The sequence below is a fragment of the Stegastes partitus genome, unplaced genomic scaffold, assembly GCF_000690725.1.
Source record: "Stegastes partitus isolate 25-593 unplaced genomic scaffold, Stegastes_partitus-1.0.2 Scaffold1869, whole genome shotgun sequence".
Lineage (NCBI taxonomy): Eukaryota > Metazoa > Chordata > Actinopteri > Pomacentridae > Stegastes > Stegastes partitus.
In genome coordinates, this window is record NW_007579600.1 from 87,844 (window position 1) to 115,441 (window position 27,598).

Here is a 27,598-nt window from a genome sequence, read left to right on the forward strand (position 1 = left end):
GGAGGAGTCGTTCACAATCTGGTGCACTGTTTTTTTTTTTNTTTTTTTTTTTTTTTTTTTTTTTAGGTCGGATCCACTAGAGGTCGCTAGAGCACTGTACAGAAAAACCGTTTTGACAGCTTGTTATTACAAGAGGTGAAGTCAACAGATGAAACCAAACTGTCATGTCATTTTGGGAGCTTGAGCTTTGCGATTGTGGATCTGTTAATAATAAATTGTTTAAGAATATAGCTCTGGGTTTCATGGCTTTGTGAAAAGACTCTCGGTTCTTCATCCTTGAGGTTTACATTTGAATCCTCATGCACTCCTGATTGTAATATTCTTGATTGATACGATGAAGCTGATTTATGCTTCAGCCAATGATTGTGTTCGTACGAGCGGATGTGGTTTGCAGGAAAATCCGACCAATCAAGACGCGGCACCCGATTCGCGGAGGCGGGACGAGAACGTTGGCACGCGTCAATCAAGCGCAGCGCTCGCACCTGATTGGTCCCGCGCTATGAATGAGGTGGGTCTTGACGGGACTCACCGTGTAAGCTACTGTTGAAATTCCAATGCTAACCAACTTTAGCCAGCTTGCTAACATGTAATTCAAGCGAATGTGAAGAACTACACACACAGCGCTATTCCGGACCTAAATGCACAAATAACATTTATCTCCAAAGCAGGCACATTGGACAGTTCGTCTTCATGTTTGCTACTGCGCTCGTCTCAGCCACCGCAACCGGGACATGTCCAGTTAGCCAGAACGCAGCAATCGGCGGATAACGAACCTGGCAAAGCTAGCCAGCGAGCCCCGTTCGGACTGGGTCTGCGGTGAGGGATTTGAACAGGTTTCGTCGCTCGGAGGACCGTGAAGCCGGATGCTGTGACTACCATGAGTCCCGCAGGCTGCCCCCATGTCAACGGCTTCAAAGTGGACAACTGGAAGCAGAACCTGAGGGTTATCTATCAGTGTTTCGTGTGGAGCGGTTCAGCTGAGACCAGAAAACGCAAGGTAACGAGGAAACAAGTGCTTAGAAAGGGACCCTAACGTACCTCTGCGTGTGTGTGTGTGAGCGTGTGTGTGTGTGTGGACAGCTCCCCGCCCTTCCACAAACAACACAAACATCCGACACCCTGAAACTACTGTTAGCCCTCAAAACAGATACTATCGCTGCTCACAGGCTTGTTTTTTTTTTTTTTTTTTGCTCCTCCGCATCGGGATCGAACCGCCGACACCTGACGGGCTTCGGCGCAACTCTTGTGTGGCAAACTACTAGCAGTTAACCCCTCACAGCCGAGCGTTAGCCTGCATCAAAGCTACACCGCCGCATGATAGATCAGAAAGCTGATGTGCATCTGTTTGCATTGGCTCTGCGCCTGCTGTGGCTCCACTTCCCTCCACCAGCAGGCCAGCAGTAAAGACGTTGGTATTTCCTCGCTTATGAAGCATTGATGGGTTTTTAAAAAACATCAACATTCATTAATATCAGCCCTCCGTGTACTCTCTACCTGTTATCATCCTCGAGCTAAATAACAGATGCATCCCTGCATGACAGGATCAACGAGGTTTAAACTGGCAAGGCGGTAGGATGTATGTGTCATCACATGAGAACAGCTTGACTGTCCTTGTGCTGTTCTGTGTAAAGAGTCCTTTCTCCTATTGAGTCATGTGAGTGCCATAGATTTACATAACATGTGGCACGGAGCAGATGTGCACGGTGTTTTAGCATCTGCAGTGTTGCATGCCTGCCTGCATGCATCCTGCACCCACGCGTGCTCTGACTGGGACAACCCTGCCATGTGTGTGAAACCAGTGGGAGGTGGTGGTCCAGAAGGCATGAGTGCTGTAGTGAATGGTGTTAATATTTTTAGGGTGGCCTCCTGCTGTGATTGCTGGGTTTTTGTGCTCCACCCTGCCCCGGAGAGCAGATAAGGCTGGCAGGAGGGCTCACATCCCTGCTTAATATTGCCTCCCTGTGGCACTGCGTTTTTTTTTTTTTATATTAATTGTGGCTCAGTTTTCCATTCAGACACACTGTTCACATGGGAAAACTGTTACGCCAGGTGGTTGTGTTGTGACTCCCATGTAGCTTTTAGTTCAGTGGGAGACAGTAAAAAATTTTTTAGGTGGAGCGATTATGAAATAGGTGAATTATCAGATTCAGTATGAAGCATTTTTCAGATCCTCTGGATTAGTATTTTTAATTTTTTTTAACTGATTGTGATGTATTTTAACTGATGAAATTAATTAATTTAACCAGGCACTACTTTGGCTTTGCTGCAGCTGCCTCTCCTTATCTGAAGGCATCACTCTGTGGTCAACGCCTCACCCACCTGCTTGTGATTGTAGAGCTACAGAGATTAATCGACTCGTTGTCAACTATGGAATTAATGACCAACTCATGAGATAGTCGATTAATAGGTTTGAGTAATATTTTAAGGAAAACACAAAAAGGAAAATTGTAAAATGTGAATATTTTGTGGTTTCTTTACTCCTCTATGACAGTAAACAGAAAATGTTTGTCGATGAAAAAAGACATTGGAAGATGTCATCTTGGGCTTTGGGAAACACTGATTGCCATTTTTCAGCACTTTATAGACCAATAAAAGCTTGATTATTCGAGGAAATAATATACAATGGAAATAATTAATAGTCATAGCCCTTTCTGATTGGTTACAGACGCTATTGGCACAGAGGATAAATGTTGAACACTTTCTTTTAATTAAAATTGTGTAAGACAAAGAAATTGTTTGTGATATTTAAAATTTTAATTTTTTTTGCAAATGTATATTCAAAAAGTCACTGATCTCCTTGATTGCTAATATTTGTTATCGACCATGAAGAAACATAGCTTTGGACAGCATGTTTAAATGTTTTGGATGATCTTTTCTCTGCTTGCTAAAGAGGGCGGTTGATGTTTTCCATCAGATAAGTCATACATTCATTTTCCAGCTTAATCTCAGCCTCAGTTTGTCTTTGAACAGTCTTTGAACCCATTAGCTTATCATGCATCGTTATCCTCTGGGACGCTGGGCAGCGCTCATAGGTGTAACCAGATATTCTAGCCGAGCTGCTTCCAACTCTTAGTTCACCGCTCCTGAGTGTAGCAGCGATACAGAGGAGAGAGACAAATCCACCGCCCTCCACAAGAAAAAAACAACTGCACCCGCTCTGACAGTTATTCCCCCATCATTTTCGAGCAGCAACACTCGAAAGTGCTACTGGTCAGAAAAATACATATCAGACAACTCTTCCATCACTCCACTCCAGGCTGACCGTTTTGCCTCTAGTGTCGGCCTTAGATGGTCACGATCAACACTCAGCCCGCATCAGACAGCCCACTGACCTTTTGATGCAGATTGAATTTTAAGCATGCGTTCACCTTGAGAATTCAAAGGCTCCACTCTTTGGCAGGCTTCACTGACAATCACAGCAGTGTCTTATCACATCCGAATGACAGGTGCGCTGGATTTTATCAGTCCACCTCCAAGCAAAACCGCGCTTTTCCCCCCACCAGATGCTGCATTTAGGGAACATCTCATTTTTTATTATAAGACAGCGTGATCAATAATTAACCGTCGTCGTGTTTTATTTGCAAATAACCACGTTTTACAGCCAGTACGTGCCGCACATGCTCATGTGCGTGCAGCAAGCAGACGTGAAATAAGACCAAAGACCTGCAAAACAGTGAGTCAGTCCTATTCAACATCACAGCTTCGCAGATTCAGCACTACTTTTATTCTAAGTCCCGTTAAGGCTGTCTTCTGTCAGGTTGTGCCACCGCCGCTGCCGAATCCTTTCAGCGCAGCAAAACACAAAATGGAATTGATAGGAAAGAAGTCCATTGAGTTGTAAGCTCAGAGCTGGTGGCAAAAAGACAGAAGGTCAGTGGAATGTCTCCCATTAGAAGAGTGGCAGCTGCTGCAACTAAATGTACATAAAATGTCTGTTACAGCGTCTGCAGTCGGTTGTCTGTTGTACTATAGTGCCGTTTTCTTGTGTTGTTATGAGAAAAGAATATTTCCATTTCCTTGGCAGACCGGGTTTTATTCCATCCTGCTGTTTTTGGAGGACAACAAGCATCACATGTTGCCCCAAGATGCCAGTTTTGTCATTGTCTCTTTTTAAATGACACAGTTCTTTCTTTCCTTACATTCCCCCTCCCATGTTTTGTGTCACAATTTAGTCAGAAAATATGCAATATGTGGTACTTTTTGTTTTGGAGCCTCGAATCCCCTCGTCTGCACTGAGTGGATGCAGGTCTTAAATGAGACAGGTGGTGCCGCATGTGGCTCACAGTGTATTGATGTCCTCACTTACACTTTTCTAACCGGGAACTTTCCGGCCCATTACCCTCTCCTGCTCTTCTCACATAACATCCCGCCCGCAGATGGCTTCGTCACTGACATCGCGGAGAAATATGACATGGCTGGAGCTTGAGCTGTTCTTTAGGTGTTAAGAAGACCACAAGGCCTCTTAGTTCATCGCCTGCTGTTTGTCCCTAACTGCTACATGTACTCGTCCTAGTGTGGCAGTTGAGGATGTGAAGATGCGCCACAGACAAGCAGACACAAATTCCTACATGAATACAGTGTCCTCTGGGACGAGGGAAACGCACGTGCACACTGTAACACTGACAGCCAGAAGAATGAGTGAGGAAAGATTGTTGCATATTGATGCGTATTTTCATAATTCATGTGCTGTCTAAGCACTTATGCATGGAGGGGCGTGTGTGTGACTGGAATAAGAATTGGTGAGTTATTTTTTTTTTATTTTTTCCATTTTGTGTCTCTGTCCCATGTTTAAAGCTGAATGAGATGCATGTTTTAAAATGGAGAGCAACAAAGGGATTTAAAAAAAAAACACATTTAAAGATCCGATCATGAACATCAAAAGTTTCAGATCTATCGCGTTTCAAAATGGATTTTTAGCAGATGTCATTTGATGGGGTGGGTCTCTAGAACAATTAACGTCAATCTAATGGTGTGTGACTTCTTTTTTTTTTTTTTTTAAACTACGTTTCCTTACTGAGAATTAGATGAGAAGCTCAATACCACATATCTGTGAGTTTAATAGAAAGTTGCTGTCAGGGCATTGGAAGCTTAGCTTAGCATAAACACTGGAATTGCAGGGAAGCTGTTAGCCTCGGTTGTCGTTTAGGAGTTGATTAGACAAAAGCTCTTCTTTCTCTGCCAATCTTTCCCAGTCAGAGCTAGTAGCATTTGCGCAGCGCTTTCAACATGACATAAACTGCATCGACTGACAACATGCACATTTGACATCAACATGGTTTTAGTTGTTGCCGTAACCATTGGGCCACATTCTATATATAGCTGTGGGAACACACCCATGAACATAATAATGTCACTACTGCAGAAATGTTTCTTATGATTGTGACATTTGAAAAAAAAGAAGTTTTTATTAAAAAAGAAATTGATTAGAATAATAAACATTTTGACTTTAATAAATGGATCAGACTTATGATATCCTGACAGCTCAGGACTCATACTGTCTTTAGATGAAACTCTGGGCTCAAACGGAACCCTGTGAGAAGTCGTGTACACCAAAAATACTTAAAGTTTCAGTAGTAACATTGCCTGTAAGTTGTGGGGACGCCGCAGCTAGCCAGTTTCAACGTGGATGTTACCGTTGGGGTCTACAGGCTAACAATGTCGAAGGGCTGGTCTGAATAGCAATTTATGGGCTCTGGATATTCAGTCTCAATTAATGCAAATATTAAAAAAAAACAAACTAGTCTGGCTATGTATTACAGATATCCACAGTTCAATTCTTCCTGGTCAAAATTAACATTTCAGATATCCACAATGATGTTATTCCTATCGACAATATCCACAGTGTCATTCCTCCTTGGACGAATGACATCACTTTCCCCATTGATGTGCACGGGGTTCGTCATTACAGATATCTTTAAATTAAGTATGGATATCCGCAATGTGAGATATGGATATCTGCAACTAAATTATGACTATCCGTAATTCCATTTTGAGATATCTTCAATTTCATTCTGACTCGTCACAATTCCAAATCGAGATATCTTCAACTCAAGAATATTGGGATCTCAAAATTGATATCCAGATACCACCACAAATATTTGGATGTTCGGGTCCAGCCCTACAATGTGACAGGCTAATGAGCAGGCAACATAATGTAGGACAGAAATTAGGGAACTGTCAACATTTTACCTCTAAAATTATGCAATTCATAATCTGTATAACCCAAGTTACAATATATTGTAATACACAAAAAAATGGGCGTTCATTGTCTCCACCATTTCTGAAAACGTCAGCAGACGCGTCATACCTTGCAAAGTCTGAGCTTTTTAGAGAATTACCATTAGCCACCAAAAGGGCGTTTATATGGACCCCATTGGAGGCCTAATCTTCGAATTGCTGCTATGTAACAAATGATTTAACAGCTGCTTTTAAAGTGTGACTCAATGCAAGAGAACCAAACAATGCTGTTTCCATCCAATCATGACCAATCCTGTCCTTCATGCTGATAAGCTGGCTATTAGTTCAGGTTTAGTCTTTTGTTGATTACTACCTCTTTGATCCTCAGAGTACTGTCCAATCTTTGCTGTACGAAAAATTTCCTGTGACTGTCACTTCACAGTCCGATGTGGTCGACAAGGTTACAAATCCCATGTGTAAAAAATGGCTGAAGATATAACCTGCCTGTGAGCTTGTTACCTTTGGACAGAGTCAAGTCAGCTGCTCCTCTTGGTCTCCAGTCTTTATGTGACGCTGAGATAACCTGCTGGGTATTTACCAGACGAAAGCAAGAGTTTAATGCAGTTTAACTGACAGAGCAAACAAATGTCAGACCAACATGTACCAGACATCTCCACATTTCATGCACTTTTGGCAAATTTTTATCATTCCATCAATATGTCAGTTGACTTATTAGTATTTCTTGAGTTTTCGGCGTGGTTGTTGAACACATCACGGAGAACTCACCTTGGGTCCTCGGAATCTGTGATGGACATTTTTCCATATTTCCTGACATTTTATAAATCAAAGATTGTATAAATAATGCATCAGATTGTACCGCAGCGCCGTCTTTCCACTTTAAATGCATATGCTCAAACAACACTTGCTTATACTGACACAGGATTTTGCCGCCAGTGTAAAGGTTTATCTCCGACATATACCGTTTTATTTTCTTATTGATAAGTATTCAAGTCTGTTCGTCCCCTGTGAACACGCACACACGCACAGAAAGCATAAATTTGACATTGAAATCAACCTTGTGCATAATTCCAGTCATTAAGTTTCGTTAAAGATGATTTTTTTTGCTGCAATTTAAGCCTTTACTCGATTGAGGTAATGGAGAAAGACAGGGGAAAAAAAGAGGTCGAATAACATGCAGCAAATGGTAAAGCCAGTCGGGATTCAAACCGAGGAGGGAATTTGCACCCTTTGCACTCTAACCGCTCGACTATCGGTTCGCCCTCAGCTTTAATTTTCCTTTTGATTTTTCTCCCTTTGTCTCTGTCTGTTTTCATTGCCCTCATACCTTCCTCTGTCCTCTTTTTTTCCTCCCTCCTGTCGTTTTTTTTTTTTTTTTTTTAGATTTTTCCCTGCTCTCCTCTTCCAAGTATTGCTCATTTCTTCTCACCTCCTCATATTCATGCTGGCTCATTGGCATGCCAGCTCGTCATCTGCATGCTTTTGAACTGTTGCTATCTACCCTCCATCCACAGTCACGCCGCCCTGCTTTTTCTCTCATACATGACTATCAAACAGAATGTATAGCAAGCTCAGTTAATAATTAATTCTTACATACTCTTATTTTAAGTTTACATATTAATTACATGTATCCCCCCCTCCTGCTGTGCTTTAGTTCAGTGTAACACAGAAAAAGCAGAATGTCGGGCAGGTTTAAGAGCCCGTGCTCATCCACTTAGCGACGAGGTCTCACACAGCCGCACACACAAACACAATGAAAGAAATGTCCATGCTAGATTGCTTTTCCTGTCGCCCATTGTGATTCCGAGCAGGGCACCAGAGGCTGAAGGAAAGCTATGTGGGATGCTGATAGAAAAATCATTACTCAAGCAGCAATGGAAGTCAGAAACGCAGCAGCAAATGGTGACACGTCGCATAATGCTCGAGAAATAGCTTCTGACATCGTGAAATGCCAAATAATAAAGTGTGTCTACTGTAGCTGCTTAGACATGCCAGACCCGCTGTCGAACCCAAAGCGCCGTACAGTGGATGTCCTCGTCGCGAGGATGTCGGATGGCCGTTTGCTTCAAGGTGCTTTTGAATATTGTCGTTTCTTTATTATTGCGTTTTGGCACTCGCCGCTGATGGATGACACTGAGAGAACAAACAAAATAATTTCGGTCTTGAAAGCCGCTTTAATTGGTTTTTGGGCCTCTTTGTGCTGAAAACAACATCATATTTTTTACACAGTTACAACAAAGGAGCTCATTTACCCACGCAGCAGAGCAGGTAGCATCATTAGCAGTCGTCCAGGGTTCTTATGCATCATAGAAACGTATGGAGTTTGATCCAGATTAATTCAGAAGCACACGGGATGGCATTTTTAAATTTGCATGCATACGTAGCATCACAAACATATTAAGCTTGTCTGAATCCTTATGAGTTATTCAGTGATGTAATTATAAGAGAAGTAAACGGATTATGTTTTCCGCATAAGAAAACCATTCTTTAATGGCTGTATTCATCATCGTTTCCATGGGCACAGGGAATAAACAAAGCCGCTGTGAAAAGCGAATTAGTTCGTTTATCAGCTCATTTCGGTTCGTGTTTGTAAAAGAGACTAAAAAAAATACGGAGGGAACAATACTATTATTTGTTCAGTATGCTAAGGGAAGATAATCTGGGAGGCACTGCTCCTATCAGGGCAGAGATAAAGTAGATGAACATCAACCTGTTTGTGCTCAGGTGTTACATATGGTCTGAGAAATCTGGAAGAGTTAAGAAGTTTTTAAATTAAAATGTGAAGCAACCCTGGGAATCGTCTTCCTGTTAATCTGATGAACATAAAGAAAGTCTTTTAGCGAAATTAACCTGCTACTTGCTCTAACTTCATATTCAGCAGACAAGCATGGGAGTTTATTGACTCCTAACAAAAAAGCTAATGTGCATATTGCCCAAACTGTCACACTTTACTTTTGGATGCGATCGCTTTCGTGACATCTATTGTATGACTGAAAGAACAAAGAGCTAAATATAATGTAATTAAAGCTGCATTAGTTTGATTTTTCAGGCCATCTTGACTCAGAAAAAGAAGCTAAAATCCAGACTTTGACATATTATCATTCCACTAAGTTATGGTGAACACTTGAGCAAACATTTGCCTATCCATTGAGCCAAATTATCTTTAATTTTAGATTTTTTTCCTGATGAATGTAAATTCAATGATCATTCTTTTGTTTTTGTTTTTTTAGCTCTTTTCTTTGTCTCCCATGGAAAGTGTTTGGCTCTTGAGATGCTAAATGCTTCACTATGTTCACCAGCTGGTTGCTAATTTCGTCTTTGTCATTAGGTTTCTTCAAGCTTTTTAGGTGGAAACAGCTGCCTGCTGTGGCTGAAAACAAACCTGATGAAAGCAGTGAGACCAGACCAACGAATTAAAGTCGGGGAGGGCCAGAAACAGTGAGCTGATAGATGCAGAAAACACCCCTCAGAGCTGAAGATGTCTGCAGTGCCGGGTGATAATTGCCTGTCTAAACTCTGACCAAACCGTTCAGTCTGTCACAGGTGGACTCCAGCTGACACATCTCCAGGGTTATTAAAGAAATCAGAATGCACTTGACCGCAATTTGGTGCCGCCGCAAAGGACCTGAACACTTTGCTAAATGAGAGATTTCTGGTTTTGATTTGAATACATTTGCCAAAATGTTCCGTTTGCCGTTATGGGTTATTGAGAGTGGATTGACGGGGGAACAGGAAAGGTCTGAGACAGTGTGTTTCTTAACATTAGCCGCTGTAAGGCTTAGTAGCTCGGCTTTGCAGTGAATGCGTATCTGTCAGTGCAGAGTACAAGATTTAAAAAAATTCTTACAATCCTCTCCTCTGTCTCTCTGTTTTTGCCTCCCTCTCCCTGTTGTTTCCTCAATCCACCCCCCCCTTCCTCCTCTTCTTTTACAGGCCAAGTCATGTATCTGCCACATGTGCGGCGCCCACCTCAACAGACTCCACTCCTGCCTCTACTGCGTCTACTTCGCCTGCTTTGCCAAAAAACATATCCACGAACATGCCAAGAGCAAAAGGCATAACCTAGGTATGACACGCACGCACTCACTGTCCGAACAAATCAGATCAAGCTTATTTATTTATATAGAACTTCTTTTTTTAAAGCGACCAGAGCTGACCGAGGCGCTGCACGCATCATAAGATAGGCAACAACAAAAATACGTGCAAAAAAAAAAAAGGAGGCTGTAAACAGGGTACACATTTGTGATGTAAAAGACTAAAATATAAGAGCAACCAAAAGCACTGCAAGATTTTTCTTTTTGTCCCTACACGCGATCATTCAACTGAAAGAAAAAGGTTGTCCTAAAGCATTGCTTGCTCAGCGATTTCTGTCATGAAACAGTTAAAAGCAGCTGTTCTAAGAGGCCTCGAGATCAAGAAGTTCTGAAATATACCCTGGTGCTAACATGTGCATGGCTTTATAAATACATAAAAGAACCTTAAAGTCAATTCTGCTAGCCAGTGCAGCGATGCCAGTATTGCTTTAATGCTTTCCATTGTTGGGAACCAGCTCAGGCTGCACAATATATACGTCAAATTAACTCAAACACTTGCTGCTAACTTTTTTTGTCCTGCTGATTACACATTTACAGAAGAAGTCTGTCTGATGGAACATCATTTCCTCAGATTTTGGTGTGAGTTTTATTTCAGAGTTTGTTGACACGCTGGCTCCACATGTGCAAAATGAGCGAGAGTCGTGAGAGAAACACTAAAAAGGAAGTTTTGGCTTCGAAAAGCAACACAACATCAGTTGCATGGAAATATTCTGGCGACAGAAATGATGTTGACGACAAACAGGTACTTTGCCAGCAGTGTCTCACAACTGTTGCCACTATGCAAAGCAACACGACTAATTTGTTTGGCGATTTAAATCAGCGTCACAAAGCTTTGTAATGATGAGAACAAGTCAGATCTGAATGCCATCCAAAGCAAAAAAAAAACAACAATTTTGCATGCCTTTGTTAATGTTTCACCCTATGAGAAAGTTTTAAATGGCTTTTGTCAGGTTTGTTTGGGAAATGATTGTACATTTTCTATGCACATGCCCTACAAAGTCATTCTAGAATGATCAGTTATTTCCAAATAGAGTTTCAAATTGAAGTAAACTGTCTTATTTTTTCATATCACAGACACACTAATGCGGTCATAACAGCCTTCATGTCATTTAGAAAAAGGATGGATTTCAATTTGTCAATGTTTCTCAATTGGAAGTAGCAACCTTTCACCACAAAGTTAGTGTTTGTCAAATGTTATTGCCGCGTCAAAGCTTACACTAAGATTCCTGAAATGGATGCATTAGGATTATGTGTAAATGGCTTTAACTGACTAGTTATGCTCCTTGGGATGTTGAGCGAATCAAAAACAATTACACTTGTCTTAATTTTATTTAGCTGCAGACTGTTTTTTATTTATTTTTTCCATCCAGCAGTTTACCACTTGGAGGCAGTTAAGGATGAATGTATTAAAGGTGAAACCCTCCAGATTTAGTAGCAGCTAGACTTGTCCTCAGCATAACAGTGCAAGTAGATGTTATGTCTGCAGAGGATGAAGCCTAAAGAGAACATACGAGTGTATAAAGCAAATAAAATGGGCCCTAAAATGGAACCTTGAGGTGCTCCACAAGTGATTGGGTCAGAGGGAGGAGAAACTCCTAATCATAACAGAACATCGTCTGTCCATTAAATACAACAAACCACTTGAGAACAGTGCGCTGGATGTGTTTTGAAGCTTCTGTTATGTATGTTGTGTAACACCAGAGCTACAGTTTGTACTCCTTTGCTTAAATAGCTCGATCCTTGTCTTATCTGGTATATGCATCATGCACACAAATACATGCCACAGCGCACCACTGTTGATAATGCTTCTAAAAAGTGTTGCTTGAAGGAGTAATTATACAGCTAGTTGCTAATGAAGATGTCACGTAGTGTTACTGTGTGAAGCACTCGTGTTTCATAAAAACCACAGTGTGCATGTGTCTATATTGAAGATCAGCCTTATGTTAGCTATATATTGGGCTTTTTCACAGGTCTGGCTGACATATTTGTGGTTTTGTGAAGCATTTTCCCCAAGCGAATGAGCTTTGAGCTATTACGCAATTTCATGCAACATAACTGCAACACAATCTACAAGGCTCAGCCTCAAGGGGGATTACATGGTCACCTGTGTATTTGGCCTCATGTAGCCCATTAGAGGAAATATATGCATTAGTGAACTTACTAATGAATAGGGACTGAGGTCTGTCTTGGTAGCTGATTAAAATTAAGCACATTTGCTATTGTACTTTCGCGGTTACACCTCCCTGCTTTACAATCAGCTTCCTTCAAAATCCTTCGAAACATTCGCCGGCATGCGTATTTATAGGGTCAAGAACAACAACGAGATTTGTCCCTGCCGTGTTGTGACAGGATTAATATTCCAGGTCAGACACGGTAATGCAAAATATTGCACCTCATCGCTTTCAGGGATAATGTGCGTTGGACTCGTTAAAATATTCTTCTTGAAAAGTAACCGAGAGGGCTTCTGTTTTCAGGAACCGATCCAATCACACTGTGTTTCTCACCACGACTCGCACGGAGGCTGCTTTGTTGGCACGCGTTCACAGTAAGAAACGGGGAAGTTGTATTACAATTCACTGAATTAAATATTTGCATCAAACACACACAATCTGGATGGCTCCAGATTTGAATAAAGACGTGGGTGTTTGCTGAACACCAGGAACAGTTGGCTGTTTTTCCCCATCCCTGCTACTCCCACAGGGACACACGGCCTGTAATAATCAAAACATTGCTCACAAATCACTGAATTATTGCAGAGAGAATTGGTGAATATTACCTTAACTCAGGCAGTAAAACCAGCTGCTGAAGAACCTAATGTACTATGTGCAAAGGATGGACAATATTCATATCCAGATGGCTGATAAATAAAAGGAAACAACATTAAGCATCTTGTCCATCCAATCTGAGCCTCTAAAACAGCTCCAATAGTCCTTATTGTTAATTCTCCAAGTCTCAGCGGTTGTATTTATGGAATACACATCATTCTTTGCAAAAAGATTCCCTCAAATCGGGTTTTATTTTTGGCAGGAGAGAGCTCGGTCGAATGCGCTAGTCTAATATAGCACAGCACTACGCTGCAGCTAGCATTTGTTTTATTGGCAATTAATCCGGTGATTGTTTTCTCAATTAATAGTTTTGTGGTTTATAAAAATGGCAGACAATGATGGTTCCCAAAATCCGAGATAACTGTAAATGTCACACATCATGAAAATTATTCCGTTTACGATCATAGAGGAAAAAAGAAACCAGAAAATACTGGAATAAATGGAATAAGAGGATTGTGAGTTTTGTTTTTACTCTGATCAATTAAATGATCATCAAAAAATAGTTAAGAAAAACGAATTGAGTCATTGTTGCAGCACTAATTGTCACAAGATTCTTCCTGAATGTAAATTTTAAAATCTAAATCTCCTTTAAGTTTACTTGGAGTCACTTATTTTGACAGTAGAGTTTCTTATGATCATCACAATAAGATTCTGCTAGAAGTCAATAAAGCATAATCCATCCATCTATCTATTATCTATACACCCATCTATACATCTTAATCCTCACTAGGGTTGTGGGGGGTTGGAGTCTATCCCAGCTGACTTAAGGCGAAGGCAGGGGACACCCTGGACAGGTCACCAGTCTATCACAGGGCTACACTTAGAGACAGACAACCAAGCACACTCACATTCACACCTACGGACAATTTAGAATCACCAATTAACCTCAACATGTTTTTGGACTGTGGGAGGAAGCCAGAGAACCCACGCTGCACGGGGAGAACATGCAAACTCCACACAGAAAGATCCCAGGTGTCCTCACCAGGGCGTGGACCGGTGACCTTTTAGCTGCGAGGCGGCGATGCTAAACACCGAGCCACCTTGCAGCCCCAATAAAGCATAATATGGAATAGAATAGTTCTTTATTGTCACTGTGGAAACAATGCTAAAAAGACACTGTTACAGCAGTGAAATGTTGTTGTAGCATCCTCTGGCAGCAATACACAAGTAAACAAATAATAAATAAAAAATAACATGAAAGGAAAGATAAATATATATAGAAAGTATAAAATATTAAAGCAAAGACTAGGAAGAAGAGGAGGCATTTACAGCAAAGACTACAGTATTTACAGCAGACGATATTTACAACAAGATATATATACATATGTATATATAATATAAAATATATGGCCAGCCAATCTATTATTTTGGTTAAATTGTTTTGGCTAAATGTGTTACTCACAGATACACATAGCAGTTCTAATTCAGAGTAAGACTATATGCAGTGAACTATGTATATATCCATATTTTTTAGGCTTGCACAAATTACTGTAAGCATCTATTTTTATAGATGGATTATAGAATAATTAGCTCAATAATCAGGCTGCTGATTACTGAGAAATTAGTCAGAATTTACTTTGATCATCAATTAATTGATTTAGTTCAGCAGCACATCGACTGATTTTCAGGTTTAGGACTATTAACTGTATAATACAAGCAGGAAAATCACAATTTTCACAAATGTTTAAGATTTTAAACACTTTTCTTGTTTAATTAAGAAAATAATAGGCTGGTTAATTGATCAGTAAAAAAAAAAATCATTGTATCTTTGTATTATTGCACTATATAGTTGTCACACTTGTAGGTACAGGCGCTATCAAATCACGAGATGTGACACCGAACGCCAGCAGTTGGACGCACTTCTTACGCTCCGGCGTTGGTTGGTTGGCGGTTTGGGTCTTGGGAGATCTTTTCATCCGTGCTTTTGCGCTCGTGAAGAATCCTTTCATCCACTCTCAGCCCCACTGTGCTCTGTGAGCATCCCTGCAGCGGGGGCACCACGCGTTGATCATGCGAAAGCCTGGGGGCACCGTGCATTCATAAATTTAAACATGCTGTAGGTGGCAGCCATGTGCACTGCTGGGGAGCAACACGCTTCGACTGGAGCAAAGTGACACAGCCATGGCAGGAGCGCTCAGCTCTGAGACTCTGGGACATTGTTTCGGAGGCTGCAGTTGCCGGGGATATAATATGCCGTCACATTTGTACAACCTTTTATTGTATAAAATATTAGTGAAGAAAATAACAAGGACAGACTTAGGAGGCAGCGTTCAAAAACAGCATATTATCTTCAACACAACACATCATCCTGTTAGTCTGAAAGCGACGATGCCAGCTCTACACCCAGTAGCTTTCTTTTTTTTTTTTATTCTCCACATAATAGAATTAGGCTGTTTGAGCTCCAAGTGAAGTACATTACACTGCAGCGTTTGGAGGAGAGCGCTGCTGCAGCAAAGGCACTCGGGGTGTCAATGACAAAGGCTGGGTTTGGCAGATGTTGAGAATCTGCGGTTTGGTTTTTTATGAAGCCTCCTTTACTCTGCGTTATCACTCAACTCAGGGAGACCCCCTGTGGTGTGTGTGCGTGCGTGTGTGTGCGTGCGTGTTTGTGTGTGTGTGTGTGTGTGTGTGTGAGAGAGAGAGATCCCACAGAGTGTAATTGTGAGTTTAATTAGGTTAGCTGCCAAATTAAATGCTGCAAAAAATAGAGTAAGAAACAGTCTGATACACAGGGAGAGAAAAGGATATTTTTTTTTTTTCAAAAAAGGGACAGATCTCAGCAGACTGGCGAGGAGGTAATTAAGTCGTCTTTACCAAACCCTGTGGAATTAGCCTCCATTAAACCCCCGGCCCCTCCTCCTCCTCTTCCTCCTCCTCCTCCCTCCTGTTTCTCCTCGTCCTTTCTTTTTTTTTTGTTTTTTTTTTGCCATTTCATCTCTTTCATCTGCCCGTTTTTATGCATTTTCACTCAACCATTTGCCGTATTGCTTGTACCAGGCTCATATCTCTCGCTCTCTGTCCTCTCCTCTTTTGCCCTCCCCTTGTTCCCATGGTTACCTGATGACCCTTTCGATATTCAGAATTGTTAAAGGATTTCGTCTAATTGCACTCGTACCAGCAGCCTCGCCTCTCCTCACCGTCTTTCCTTTTCATGTTACTCTTTATCTCTCGTCGATTCGAGTGGAGCTCTTCCTTCCCTGCCTCCTTTCCTTTCCTCCATCCTTTTGCTCCATTCTCTATATACCTGCAGAGGAAGACTGCCAAGGCCAACAGGCGGGTTGTTATGGCAACAGCAAACAGGTAACCGCAGCGTACAGAGCAGGTGAGGAAAGACGGGGAGTGGAAGAAGCTTTTTGGACTGCGCCTGAACATTTAAGTGAGTGTGTGACAGGGAGAGATTGCACAGATAGGCGCCTCCCTCCCTCCCTCCCTCCCTCCTTCCTCCCTCCTCACCTCCTGACTCCTCATTGCTCTTTCCATCTCTTGGGGTGTCTCTCCTGTCGTCTCTGGATGGTGTAAACAGATCGCTGATATGTCAGCAGATAATCCCAGCTACCTGGCATCGCAGCTCCATGGCAACATGACCTGAATAGAAAAAGACAGAGATGAAGCAGTTAGCGGTTCACACAGCTCGCAGCGACACACGGCCCTTTATTACCTCCTGACAGTCCGATAAACCGGGTGTCCCTGCATTTCAATAAAATGGCTTCCTCGCAAATTGTTTCTGCCCCTCATTCTCTCCTTTCTCTTTGTCCGACTCTCCAGCTATTGACCTGCTGTACGGGGGAATTTACTGCTTTATGTGCCAAGACTACATTTATGACAAAGAGATGGAACAGATTGCCAAAGAGGAACAAAGGAAAGCCTGGAAGATGCAAGGTAAGGCAGCGTTAAACGCACAGTCCTGCACATAGCGTGGCACATACACAACATGCCAAGTGATGACATAAGCCCCGATAGTACGGTTCTCGTAAAAGTTCACAAAAATGTGCAAACTTGGACTTTCTAGAGCTGTGGTCCCATACACGAGCCCAAGCAGAACAGTCAGTGAATCTGTAATGTTTAACGTGCCTCGCCAGTAACCTCGATGGAGCTGAATTTTAGTGTGAACTTCCATACTACTACAAAACAGGCCCACTGTTAAAAAGTGTAGCTTCAAAATACTACTGTCTTTTTGGTTTAGGGCCAAACATCCATTCCTGATCCGGTCAACTGGGAGAGGTCTGCTTACTGTCTCTGAATTATTTATGTAGTCCTATATCACGAAAATGCGTTACAATCTGTACAGGATGCAACATCCTTCGTCCTTTGACCCTTTGACTCAGATAGAGAAACTGTCCCACCCCAAAAAAATAGTCTTATCATTAAAAAAAAACAAAAAAAACAGCAAGAAACCTAAGAAAGAGCAACAGAGGAGGGTCCCTCTTTCACAAGGACTGATAGAAGTCCTGTGCACAGAAAAGCAACCTACTAGAGGTAAAGTACGGGCAATCAGGAAAAGAAAATGTTACCTTTTAAAACTTTCTGTTTGTCATTACGACTCATCTAATCGACCGTTAATATTGCAACAGAGAATTAAAGAATATTGCATCAACAACAGCAAACAAAAACTGAGAAAAACACCACTGGGGAGGTGATAAAATAACTATTAAAGCGTGCCAAATCAAAAGTAATTACAACATATAAAACCGAATATTGTGTTCAGCATCCAGTCAAAGGCAGTGGAGAACAGGTTTTCTATGAATGAAACCCATCTTCACATTTCAGGCAGCTTATTCCCGTACCAGGCAGTGTGATGACTTAAAAACTACTTCTTCATGCTGGATTTTAACAAGAGGGACAACTAATACACTGGGTTCACACAGAATTAGCAATTAGACTGATTTAAAAACAAGTACGAAAGCCGCTGCCAGGTTTTACACGTGTTCGTGACGCGTTTGGCTCGTCTGGCCTCACAGCAGCATTCTGGATTAGTTCGAAAAGTTTACTTGGTGAGAACGGGACGTTAAAGTAGTCCAATCGGCAGAAAACAGCATCATGAATCATCTTTTGTGGGTCATGTCGAGACAACAGGTCTCTAATTTAGGTAATATTAGGTGTTAAAGCTGCCGTCATTAGAGTGAAGCTCCAGGTGAATGTAAGTTTCATCAGCGTGACTTTGACATTATAGCTACAAACTGTGCAACCTAAACAGATAGTAGAGGGTTTTTTCCCCATAAATTAATCGTTTTATTCAGTTCACCTTATTTTACCTTCTATTTTATTTGCAGCACTTTCCTCAGCCTGTTTATTTGTCTTTTTATTTTGCATTGTGTCCCCTTTTTATCTCATCATAATGCTTTTCTGTCTGTTTTTGCTACTGTGAGGTGGTATTTAAATACATTCGCCAAATTTTCAAATGTGTGCTTGTGTGGGTGTTTGCATTTGTCTCAGGCATCGGGGAGAAGTACTCAACATGGGAGCCCACGAAGAGGGAGTTGGAGCTGCTTCGTCACAACCCCAAGAGAAGGAGAATCACCTCCAACTGTACAATCGGTGAGCGTCCCTGTCTCTCGCACGCAAGCTGGCACTCGAGCCGGTGGTTATCTAACTGACTGGGCCAGTCGCTCTGTCGCAGACGGGAGACACAGGAGGGAGGAAACGGTGGAAATGCACTGTGACGATGCGCTGGTTCCATGAAAACCAACAGAAGCAGAAACCACAACCTTTTCAGCCGTATCTCAGTGGTGATGTGGACATTTGAATATCTAACAAACAGAATCCCACTGTGTGTTCAGAGGCCGCCACCACCACCTCTCTCTGTTGGCTGCTTGGGCTCATATCATTTGTCATTCAAATGTGTGTGCTGAGTAATGGCTTTCTGGATCCTTTTATTGTCTTTGGCCAGTGCCATGCCAGCTGCTTTCCTAAACTTTTGGTCTTTTTGCTAAACCAAGATCGCAATCTTTCCATGTTTAGCCTGCAGACCTTAGACTGTATATAAACTACAATCGCCCAGTGTTTTTGAGCAGCAGTTTTGAAGCTCAGTGTCGCTATCTTATCATTACTCCGCCCAACTTCCAGTAAATGAAAAAATAAGCAAAGAGGTGTAGCTGAGGCACACCATGCAAACATTTGACAGCACACACTTGCTGCTCAAAGCAGCCGCGCCCTTAATCACGCATATCTTCGGGTCCTAATGCAATATAAATGGGTGAGTTATATAGAAATTCACCCTTTGTGCAGTTATTATGAACAGGGAATTGGTTGTAGAGGCCAAGAGGCTGCAAGCATGCTTATAACATGAAGTTCCATGGGGGGGGGTGACTCACTTGAAGCCGGCCTCAAGTGGACTTTTTGAGGAACTGCAGTTGCTTGTGACACTCCACACAGTGTTGGCTTCATTTTTCAGCCCAGGAGCTTGCTGCTTGGTGCAGACATCAGTGCTTTATTGATCTTCTTCTTAGACTTTCTGCAAGAAAGCAAATAATCAGACTTCCCAAAAAATTCAGTGAGTTTCAAATCAGTGTAAACCTCACAGTAAGCTTGCAATTAGCAGCAAATATTTAGTGTAATTAAAATTTAAAAAAAAAAAAAGAAAAGAAAATGTGACGACTTTCTTCACATTTTTTTTTTTACAGTAAAACTGTGAATCTCGTGTCGTTGCGTCTTGCTCTGTTGGTTAAAAAAAAAAGAAAAACAACGCCTGGGTCGTGGTAATTTCCACTATTATCTGACAGTCAATGTCTGATTAATGCAAAAAGAAAGTCAACAATGAAACGCCTGAGCCCAGAAGCCGTGCACAGGTGGATAAATATCGTGTAAGAGGTAATATTTATTCCGGTAACAAAACATATTTATATATGTAGCAATAGGGAATATTAGAGCGGAGCGGCGGAGGGATCAGGCAGTGTGTGGGAGTGAGGAGAGCTGGCATACGTTTAACACCTTGTAGCAGCCTGCGGGGATCTGCTCTAGCGCCATTAACATCCCTGGCACTGTCTTGGATGGGAGAAATTACAGGCCTGGCTGCTCTTCTGTGGAACACTACCTCCTTCCTTCCTTACTCCTCATCCTAAGTCCCCCCTGTTTCCTCCTTTCCACCTTCTCTCGTCCTCCCTCCCTCCCTCCTCTGTGTCGGTGTGTGGTTGGCTCTGCTGTAATCTGACAAGGGTTTCCCTGCATGCAGTCCAACGCTGCCTCAGGGATGTTACGGTATTAGTGTGCGTGTTTGTGTGTGAGTGTGTGTTAGTTGTCTACCATTAACAGCATTGCAGCTTAGTTGCCCCACTGCAGCAGCCAAGAAAAATTATCTGGCTCCCTCTCTGTCCTCCCCTTTTCTTCACGCCTCCCTCTCTCCTCCACCCAGTCTATGTCTTTTAATATTCTTTGTTCTTGACTGCTTTTAATGTCTTTCTCCCCCCCCCCTCCTCTGTCTTCCCTTCTATTCTCAGGGTTGCGTGGTCTGATAAACCTGGGCAACACATGCTTTATGAACTGCATCGTCCAGGCTTTGACGCACACTCCGCTGCTGCGAGACTTCTTCCTGTCCGACCGACACAAATGCGAGATGCAGAGCAACTCCTGCTTGGTTTGTGAGATGTCGCAACTGTTTCAGGAGGTAACTATGAGCTGTCGTTTTGAACAAATGGGCAGAAGAAGAAGGTTTAGAAGTTTTCTCTCACACTCGCCTTCCTTCCACAGTTCTACTCAGGCCACCGCTCGCCTCACATCCCGTTCCGCCTCCTCCACCTGGTGTGGACGCACGCCCGCCACCTGGCCGGCTACGAGCAGCAGGACGCCCACGAGTTCCTCATCGCAGCGCTGGACGTCCTGCACAGACACTGCAAAGGTGAGGTCAGACACACACGGACACAATTTTATATAACTAGAATAAAAGCAGCGAAACTGAGAGAGACGCAAGAAAGAGAGGAGGAGAGCTGGTTGGAGCGAGGGATGAGTTAAGAGAGATGAGAGAGATGAACAGACTGACAGAGGCGCAGTACTCTCTGTCTCTCTCTCGCCGGTTTATAAGCAGAGTGGGTGTCTGTGAAGTTACACAGCATTGCTTTTAGTGACAGTGTGTGTGTTTATATCCACACAGACGACAACGGGAAGAAAGCCAACAACCCGAACCACTGTAACTGCATCATCGACCAAATCTTCACAGGGGGCCTGCAGTCTGACGTCACCTGTCAAGTCTGCCAGTAAGTGTGTGTGTGTGTGTGTGCGCGCAGGAAAACAAAACGCACCCTGAAACATCATTTATGCTTCACCAGAGACTGTGTAAAGAGATTAGACTCTAATACAACAAAGCCGCGGCTTTTGCAGACTGCTGCGCTGTCTTTACCGAACAGTTCCACCATGCAGTCAAACGGCATCAAAAGTCTCTAAAACAGGGGCTCGCACGTTTGGGTTTCACACCTCAGCAATCTCGCCTCTTGTGCACTTTGGAGGAGGAGGAGGGAGGGGAGGGGAAGGGAGGGGAGGGAGGGTGACGTCATGCGTTACCAAACTGCATGCGGTGAAAACTTGAGGAAAGTTGTGAAGCAGCAGCGCCAGCCCAGCCAATCAAATCGCATCTCAGTTTGAGTCTCTGCGATGTACGCCACGTCAATCAAACAATCCTCGGACGCGTCCTCAACAAGTAGTAATGTGCCTAATTCCCTCTGTTGAGGTGACCCCCCCCCTCCAACGCCACCCCCGCCCCTCTGCGTCCCCGTCCTCTATCTACCACATATTGCGCCATCAATCACACACACTGAGCTGCTACACTGCAGCAACAGGAAAAGCCTTTCCTGGCAGGCCGTCTGTAACGCTGATCTCTAGTTCCACCTGGTGGTTTGTTGAGACTATTGGAGCTTTGTGATTTGACAGACAAATTGAAAAAAAAACAAAAAGCTATAAAGTGCAGCTCAAGTGCTCCTTGGCATCGATTCTACAAGTCTCTACTGAGGGGAAGAACACTGTTCCACCAAAATAAATCCTCTCATTCGCTGTTTTGATGATGGTGGTGGAGAGGGCGTCAAGATTTACATTATTCTGTCAATCATATGTACACTCACCTAAATACACATTTGCTAAAATAACAGAGATTCTTAAAGAATGTGCAGCTACAATCTCTGTATATTTTTCCCCTGATTTACTAAGATGTTAATGCTCGAGCGCTGCACTGACCCCCGGACAGGCCTCCAGACGTGGGCGTGGAGATGGTATTAATATATCTGATGAGTCACTAGAACACTGAGGTAAATACAGTCCAGTGTTCAATGTAAAGACCTTTATTGATTTTCACCGTCAGACAATTGCTGTGAGGTTTATTTCAGGTGTAATGAAGGTAAAGCTCTCTGCCCCTGTTTACTTTTACTTAATTTATTATTTACTTAACCTATTATTCAGCTCCTCACTCTTATTTTGCCAAGACTTTAGTTACACATAATGTAGCTGCCTGTATGTTTTTGCAGTGCCTCTGCTCTTTCATGTCAGTTCGATTTCTTTCCCCACTAGAAGTGTCCTTGTGGGTGCCATAAATCATATCAGTGCTGTACGATACTGATGATTTTTCCACTTTCACATACTGGATGACCTTTGCAAGTCCAGTAGAATACATAATCAACCTCTATCTTGAGCACATGTAAAAACATAAACAATTTGTGTCAGTGTCACTACTGCGCAGGCTCTGCTTGCAAATAATGTAAATCGCGCAAGACGGCAGTTCAATTCTGTCGTAACGTCTATCAATTCAGCTGTATTACATATTGGCTCGATCCCACCTTACCGCAAACGCAATGATTAAAAAGAAGCACCTCGCAGACGCACAAAAAAAGAGATCAATTTGCTCGACAAGAGTAAACCTGGCTCTGAGAACTCCCAGCAGCTGATAGCGTTGTCTAGTGTGACAGCGTGCTATTCCCATCACAGTATAATTTACTTCCCTGACGTCTCACAAGCAGGTAATTGCATTGAGTGTAACAGTCAGTGAGTTATGGTGCCAAATCAACAGTCAGTGCTTTGCGTCTACATTCAGCTAAAATTGTTGAAATAATGTCTGAAATGGGTTTGTCATTTACATCTGGGGAGAAACTCACTGTTAAAGTGTTGTTTTCCTATTTTCTGCAGCCATCAATACACTCACTCATTAGTTAGGCCTGATGTTGAAGCTCAAACACTCTGACCTCAAATCTTTTTTTTTTTGCTCACTGTTCCTCACTGCACCTCTATGGAAACAGCACAACCATGACTAGAAGAAGAGGGAACTCAAAATGTCTTAATTAGGAAAACAAAACCTTGTCAATTAGCTGTTCCCTTTAAAAACACAGCCTGCAGTTCAGCTGAGTTTAGAACTTTTATCCATAACATTGGGTTTACGAAACAGGGATTAGTTTTGCATTGTGCAACAGAGCTCTGGATTTATTCATTTTAAGCCTAGCTTTGTGAAACTGTAACTAGAATTAATCTAAGGTTAAAAATAATCATTGTGGGTGCAACCTGACATACAGTCGTCCTCAAATGTGTTCATACCCTTCCATTAAAGAAAAGGCAAAATTCACAATAGTCACTCAAATAACTAGAAACTGAAAAAAGCAATAATAAATATACATTTGTTCAATTATTATATAGTGAAATAAGACATTGCTTTTGAATAGTGGTTGAAAAGAATAGTTTAAAAAACAAACAAAACAGGCAAATTAGAGCACTTTGCTGATGAGCAGTGGGCCAAAATCCAAATAGCTGTCAACAGGTGCAGAAGTCTGATTGAGAGTTACAGAAAACACTCGATTGCAGTGATTGGCTCAAAGAGTTGTTCAACAGAATATTAGTTTACGGGTCCCATCATGCTTGTTTTTTTGTATATAATATTTCTGTTGAACCACAATTCAAAGCAATGTCATGATTTTCATAAAGTTTTTATTTTTTATTACTTTTGTCGATTTCAACTTATTTCAGTGACTGTTGTTTTTTTCCTTCTTTAATGGGACGGTATGAATACATTTGAGGAATTTAAGTGCACCTGATGTAGGGAACAGATGGGAAGATTTACTAATCAACACACAGCAAGTCTTTGAAACAATAATAGAATTTTGCATCACTGATAGTCTCTCAGAGTTGTAGGAACTGGTGAGTATAGCGTTTCATAATCATAAAGAAGGAACCTGGACTTTAAAATACTCCAGCCGTAACTTTATTAGGTCAATGTGCTACATCATTTTCACCTCCTCTCTCCCCAGTGGTGTTTCAACAACCATAGACCCGTTCTGGGACATCAGCCTGGACCTCCCAGGCTCCTCCACACCATTCTGGCCCCTCAGCCCCGGAGGAGACGGATCAGCACTTAACGGAGAAAGTCACACCACTGGAGCCACGACGCTCACAGACTGTCTGCGCAGGTAACAAATGTTGGTTGAGAATATCTGCTGAGAATTTTCTTTCCTGCTATGTAGTCCGAAAACAAAAAGCATACAATAGCTGTTTGTTTATTTGTTTGTTTTTCAAAACAAACATGCACCGCTAAGTCACAAACTTCCTAGAATCACCACACTCAAGTCCTAAGGGGGCCACAAGTAACAAACAAACCCTGAAACTAATCCTTGTCCTTCCCATATTCACTGGAGCAGAGACCTCAGGAAGCAGCAGCACTGATAGAAGTCCACACACACACACACACACACACACACACACACACACACACGCACGCACTAAATCGCTTCTTCTGCCACATAGGTTCACCAGACCAGAGCACCTCGGCAGCAGCGCCAAGATCAAGTGCAGCGGTTGCCATAGTTACCAGGAGTCCACCAAGCAGCTGACCATGAAGAAGCTGCCCATCGTGGCCTGCTTTCACCTCAAAGTAAGATGTTTGGCTGCTCATTTTTTGGGGATGCTGTGGATAAGCAGAGACGTGTTCTAACACTCGTCGTGTGTGTGTGTGTTTTCAGAGGTTTGAGCATTCGGCCAAACTACGGCGGAAGATCACTACTTATGTCTCCTTTCCACTGGAGCTGGACATGACTCCCTTCATGGCCTCGAGGTGAGCACTGCGCAAAAGAAGAAGAAACCGAGTCAGAGGATGAAAAGAAGAAGAAAGATAATGACCGTCTATGTTGCAGAAAACATGTTTCACAGTCTTGGATGTAGCACCAAAGTCTGTTCAATTAACACGAATATCAAGAGTATTTGCTGCTCACAAAATGTTACAAGCATCAACTTTTTTTCAAACGGGTTTTAATTCCTAAGCAGATGTTTATCCTTAATTAACCACTGTACAGATTGATGGTTGTACCAGAGTGTGTACGATGTCTCTGTTTTGGGATTTCGCCTCAAGGGAGGAGAAAAACAAAAAAGACCTGTCAGTCATCTCCAACAACTTTGATGCTTCGTATCTGTTCAAAGCGCATTTTCAGTTCATATCCTATTTGTTTACATCCCTGCTGAACATACACTCCGGTATGCCAATACAAACACAGGAATTAAACAAAAGACGAGGATCCTGAGCTGCACAAAACAGAACATCACATAGCGGCGAGTGTTTACTTTGTTTTTTTTCGGCCGCATTGGAACAAACAAGCCACTTTAAAAAGAAAAAAAACAACTTTTATTTGCTGACACCGAGAACAGTTGGTGTTGCTGGGACTGAGTCTGCTCCGCTCTGCTGTGTGTTTCAGTAAAGAAAGCCGGATGAATGGGCAGTACCAGCAGACTGTGGACCCCTTCAACAACGACAACAAGTAAGACAAACGGCTGCTTCCAACACGTCCAAAGCTCGTCTGACTCATCAGATGTGGATTGCCGCTATAAGCCTGCCGTTTCTCTTGTGCATTTCTTGCAGTTTTGTTCCCGTCTTTCTGCTATCTGTTTCAAAACCACTTTTACAATGACAGCAACTTCCGAGACTAATCCAAAGTAATCAGAGGGCTGTACTGTGAAGCAAGTTTGACATAGCCGGGCTTTCTTTGTGTAAGTCGGCTCGACAAAAACAAAAGCCCCAGCCAGAGATCACGGATATCACGAAGGCAGTTGTCAACTTTCTTTGTCAACTCAGGCTTTCTGCTTCAGACTCTGTGTGTTCACATAAAAATGAGACATTTAACGCATCATGTGACTCTTCTTCTGCACAAAACGATCGTGTGCAGCTGCTTCAGTCACGTTTTCTTGAGGAATATAAAAAAATGATGATGGTAAAAATCGCAGCTACTGCAAATGGTGCAAGACAGAAAAACTGGTTTAAAAAAAAAAAAGTTAAACATGTTAATATATGATATTTTACTGATGCAGCCATTTATTTTAGACTGACAGCTGCACGTTAAAGTTACACTTTAAACTTCATACATTTAAACATGATCTTGTACTGAAGTGCACTTAGGGCTGACACTGTCCCATAATGCAGGATATCACTTTAGGTTTTGGCCAAATCAAAGTGAAATTAATGTTATTGATTGAATATTCTCTGTAATAAATACCAGTAGAATAATCTGTGTTCTAATCTGTGTATCAGCTCCAGCAGCAGCAGTGTAAATGGACTTGACAGCAAGTCAGAGCCAAACATAAAAACATATTTATGTGATTTCTACATCACCAACTAAATCCCTGTCTGGTTCCCATGGCACCACGATATTTACAGTGTGTGATATTATAACTACACGGCTTCATTCAGTGATATTAGTAACGTGCAACTCAACAGGTTTACAGATGAAACACATTCCCTCAGCTCACAATCTGTATCGCTGAAAAACAAGTCAGTAGACAATTTGGTTAAAGGAGGCGCTCTTTCCTGCTGATTTAAATCCAAAACTCTGAACATAACCTGCTCCCGACCAGGTTAGCTCCACAGCATCAGTTGCCATGGAGATCTAGCCGGATAAAACAAGAGCCATCTTTGTGACACTGAAAACTCTGGCTTTATACTCAGCATACCTCAATAACCCACTAATCTCCATTCGTAGTTCAGCCCTCTGGTCCTATTAATGATCCTCCTGTAAACAGAGCTGGCAGATTGGATTTGGGCTCTTGTGCAGCAAACACTTTGTTGACATGAACAAAGCCTGTTGGTTGGTGTACAGCTTCCTCCTCCCCACATTCATTCTACTCCTGCATTTCGTGCTTCCGTCTCTTCTCCCAGTTGCATTCATTTTACTGGAGAGAATCCACGACCTCATGTTTGGAATTAATTCTAATGAAATGCAGGTTATGAATTTATAAACTGCACAGATCAAACGTCTCCCTTCTGTAGCTGTTCGCTCACTTTCAAGCTGCAATTTAAAGAATTTGACATTAATGTAATGTCTAATCCTACATAACCTTGTCCAGGCACATATTGATCGCAAAAAAGTAAGTATCAATCATTTAGAGTAGCTGCTTACACCAAATGCATTATAGTGTTAGCCTAACTGCTCCTCTAGTCTCATTTGTCACCCCAGATCTGATGGATCAAGTTCATTCATTGAAACCAGGTTTCAGGGGATGCACCTACAATACATGGAAAAAGAATTGAGAGTTTACTAAAGTCTA

At 42.2% G+C, this 27,598-nt stretch overlaps 1 protein-coding gene across 1 annotated transcript; it reads left to right on the forward strand.

The window, feature by feature from the left end:
- Nucleotides 1–542: 542 nt before the first annotated feature.
- On the forward strand, nucleotides 543–25,818 carry LOC103372963 (ubiquitin carboxyl-terminal hydrolase 22-like; the record flags this gene model as incomplete). Its single annotated transcript, XM_008302745.1, has 11 exons — nucleotides 543–997; nucleotides 10,129–10,261; nucleotides 16,880–16,993; nucleotides 18,548–18,649; nucleotides 20,548–20,714; nucleotides 20,798–20,945; nucleotides 21,198–21,300; nucleotides 24,322–24,480; nucleotides 24,815–24,941; nucleotides 25,030–25,121; nucleotides 25,756–25,818. Coding segments are annotated over exons 1-11 (1,328 nt in total), but the record flags the coding sequence as incomplete, so codon positions are not given.
- Between the last annotated feature and the right edge of the window lie 1,780 nt (nucleotides 25,819–27,598).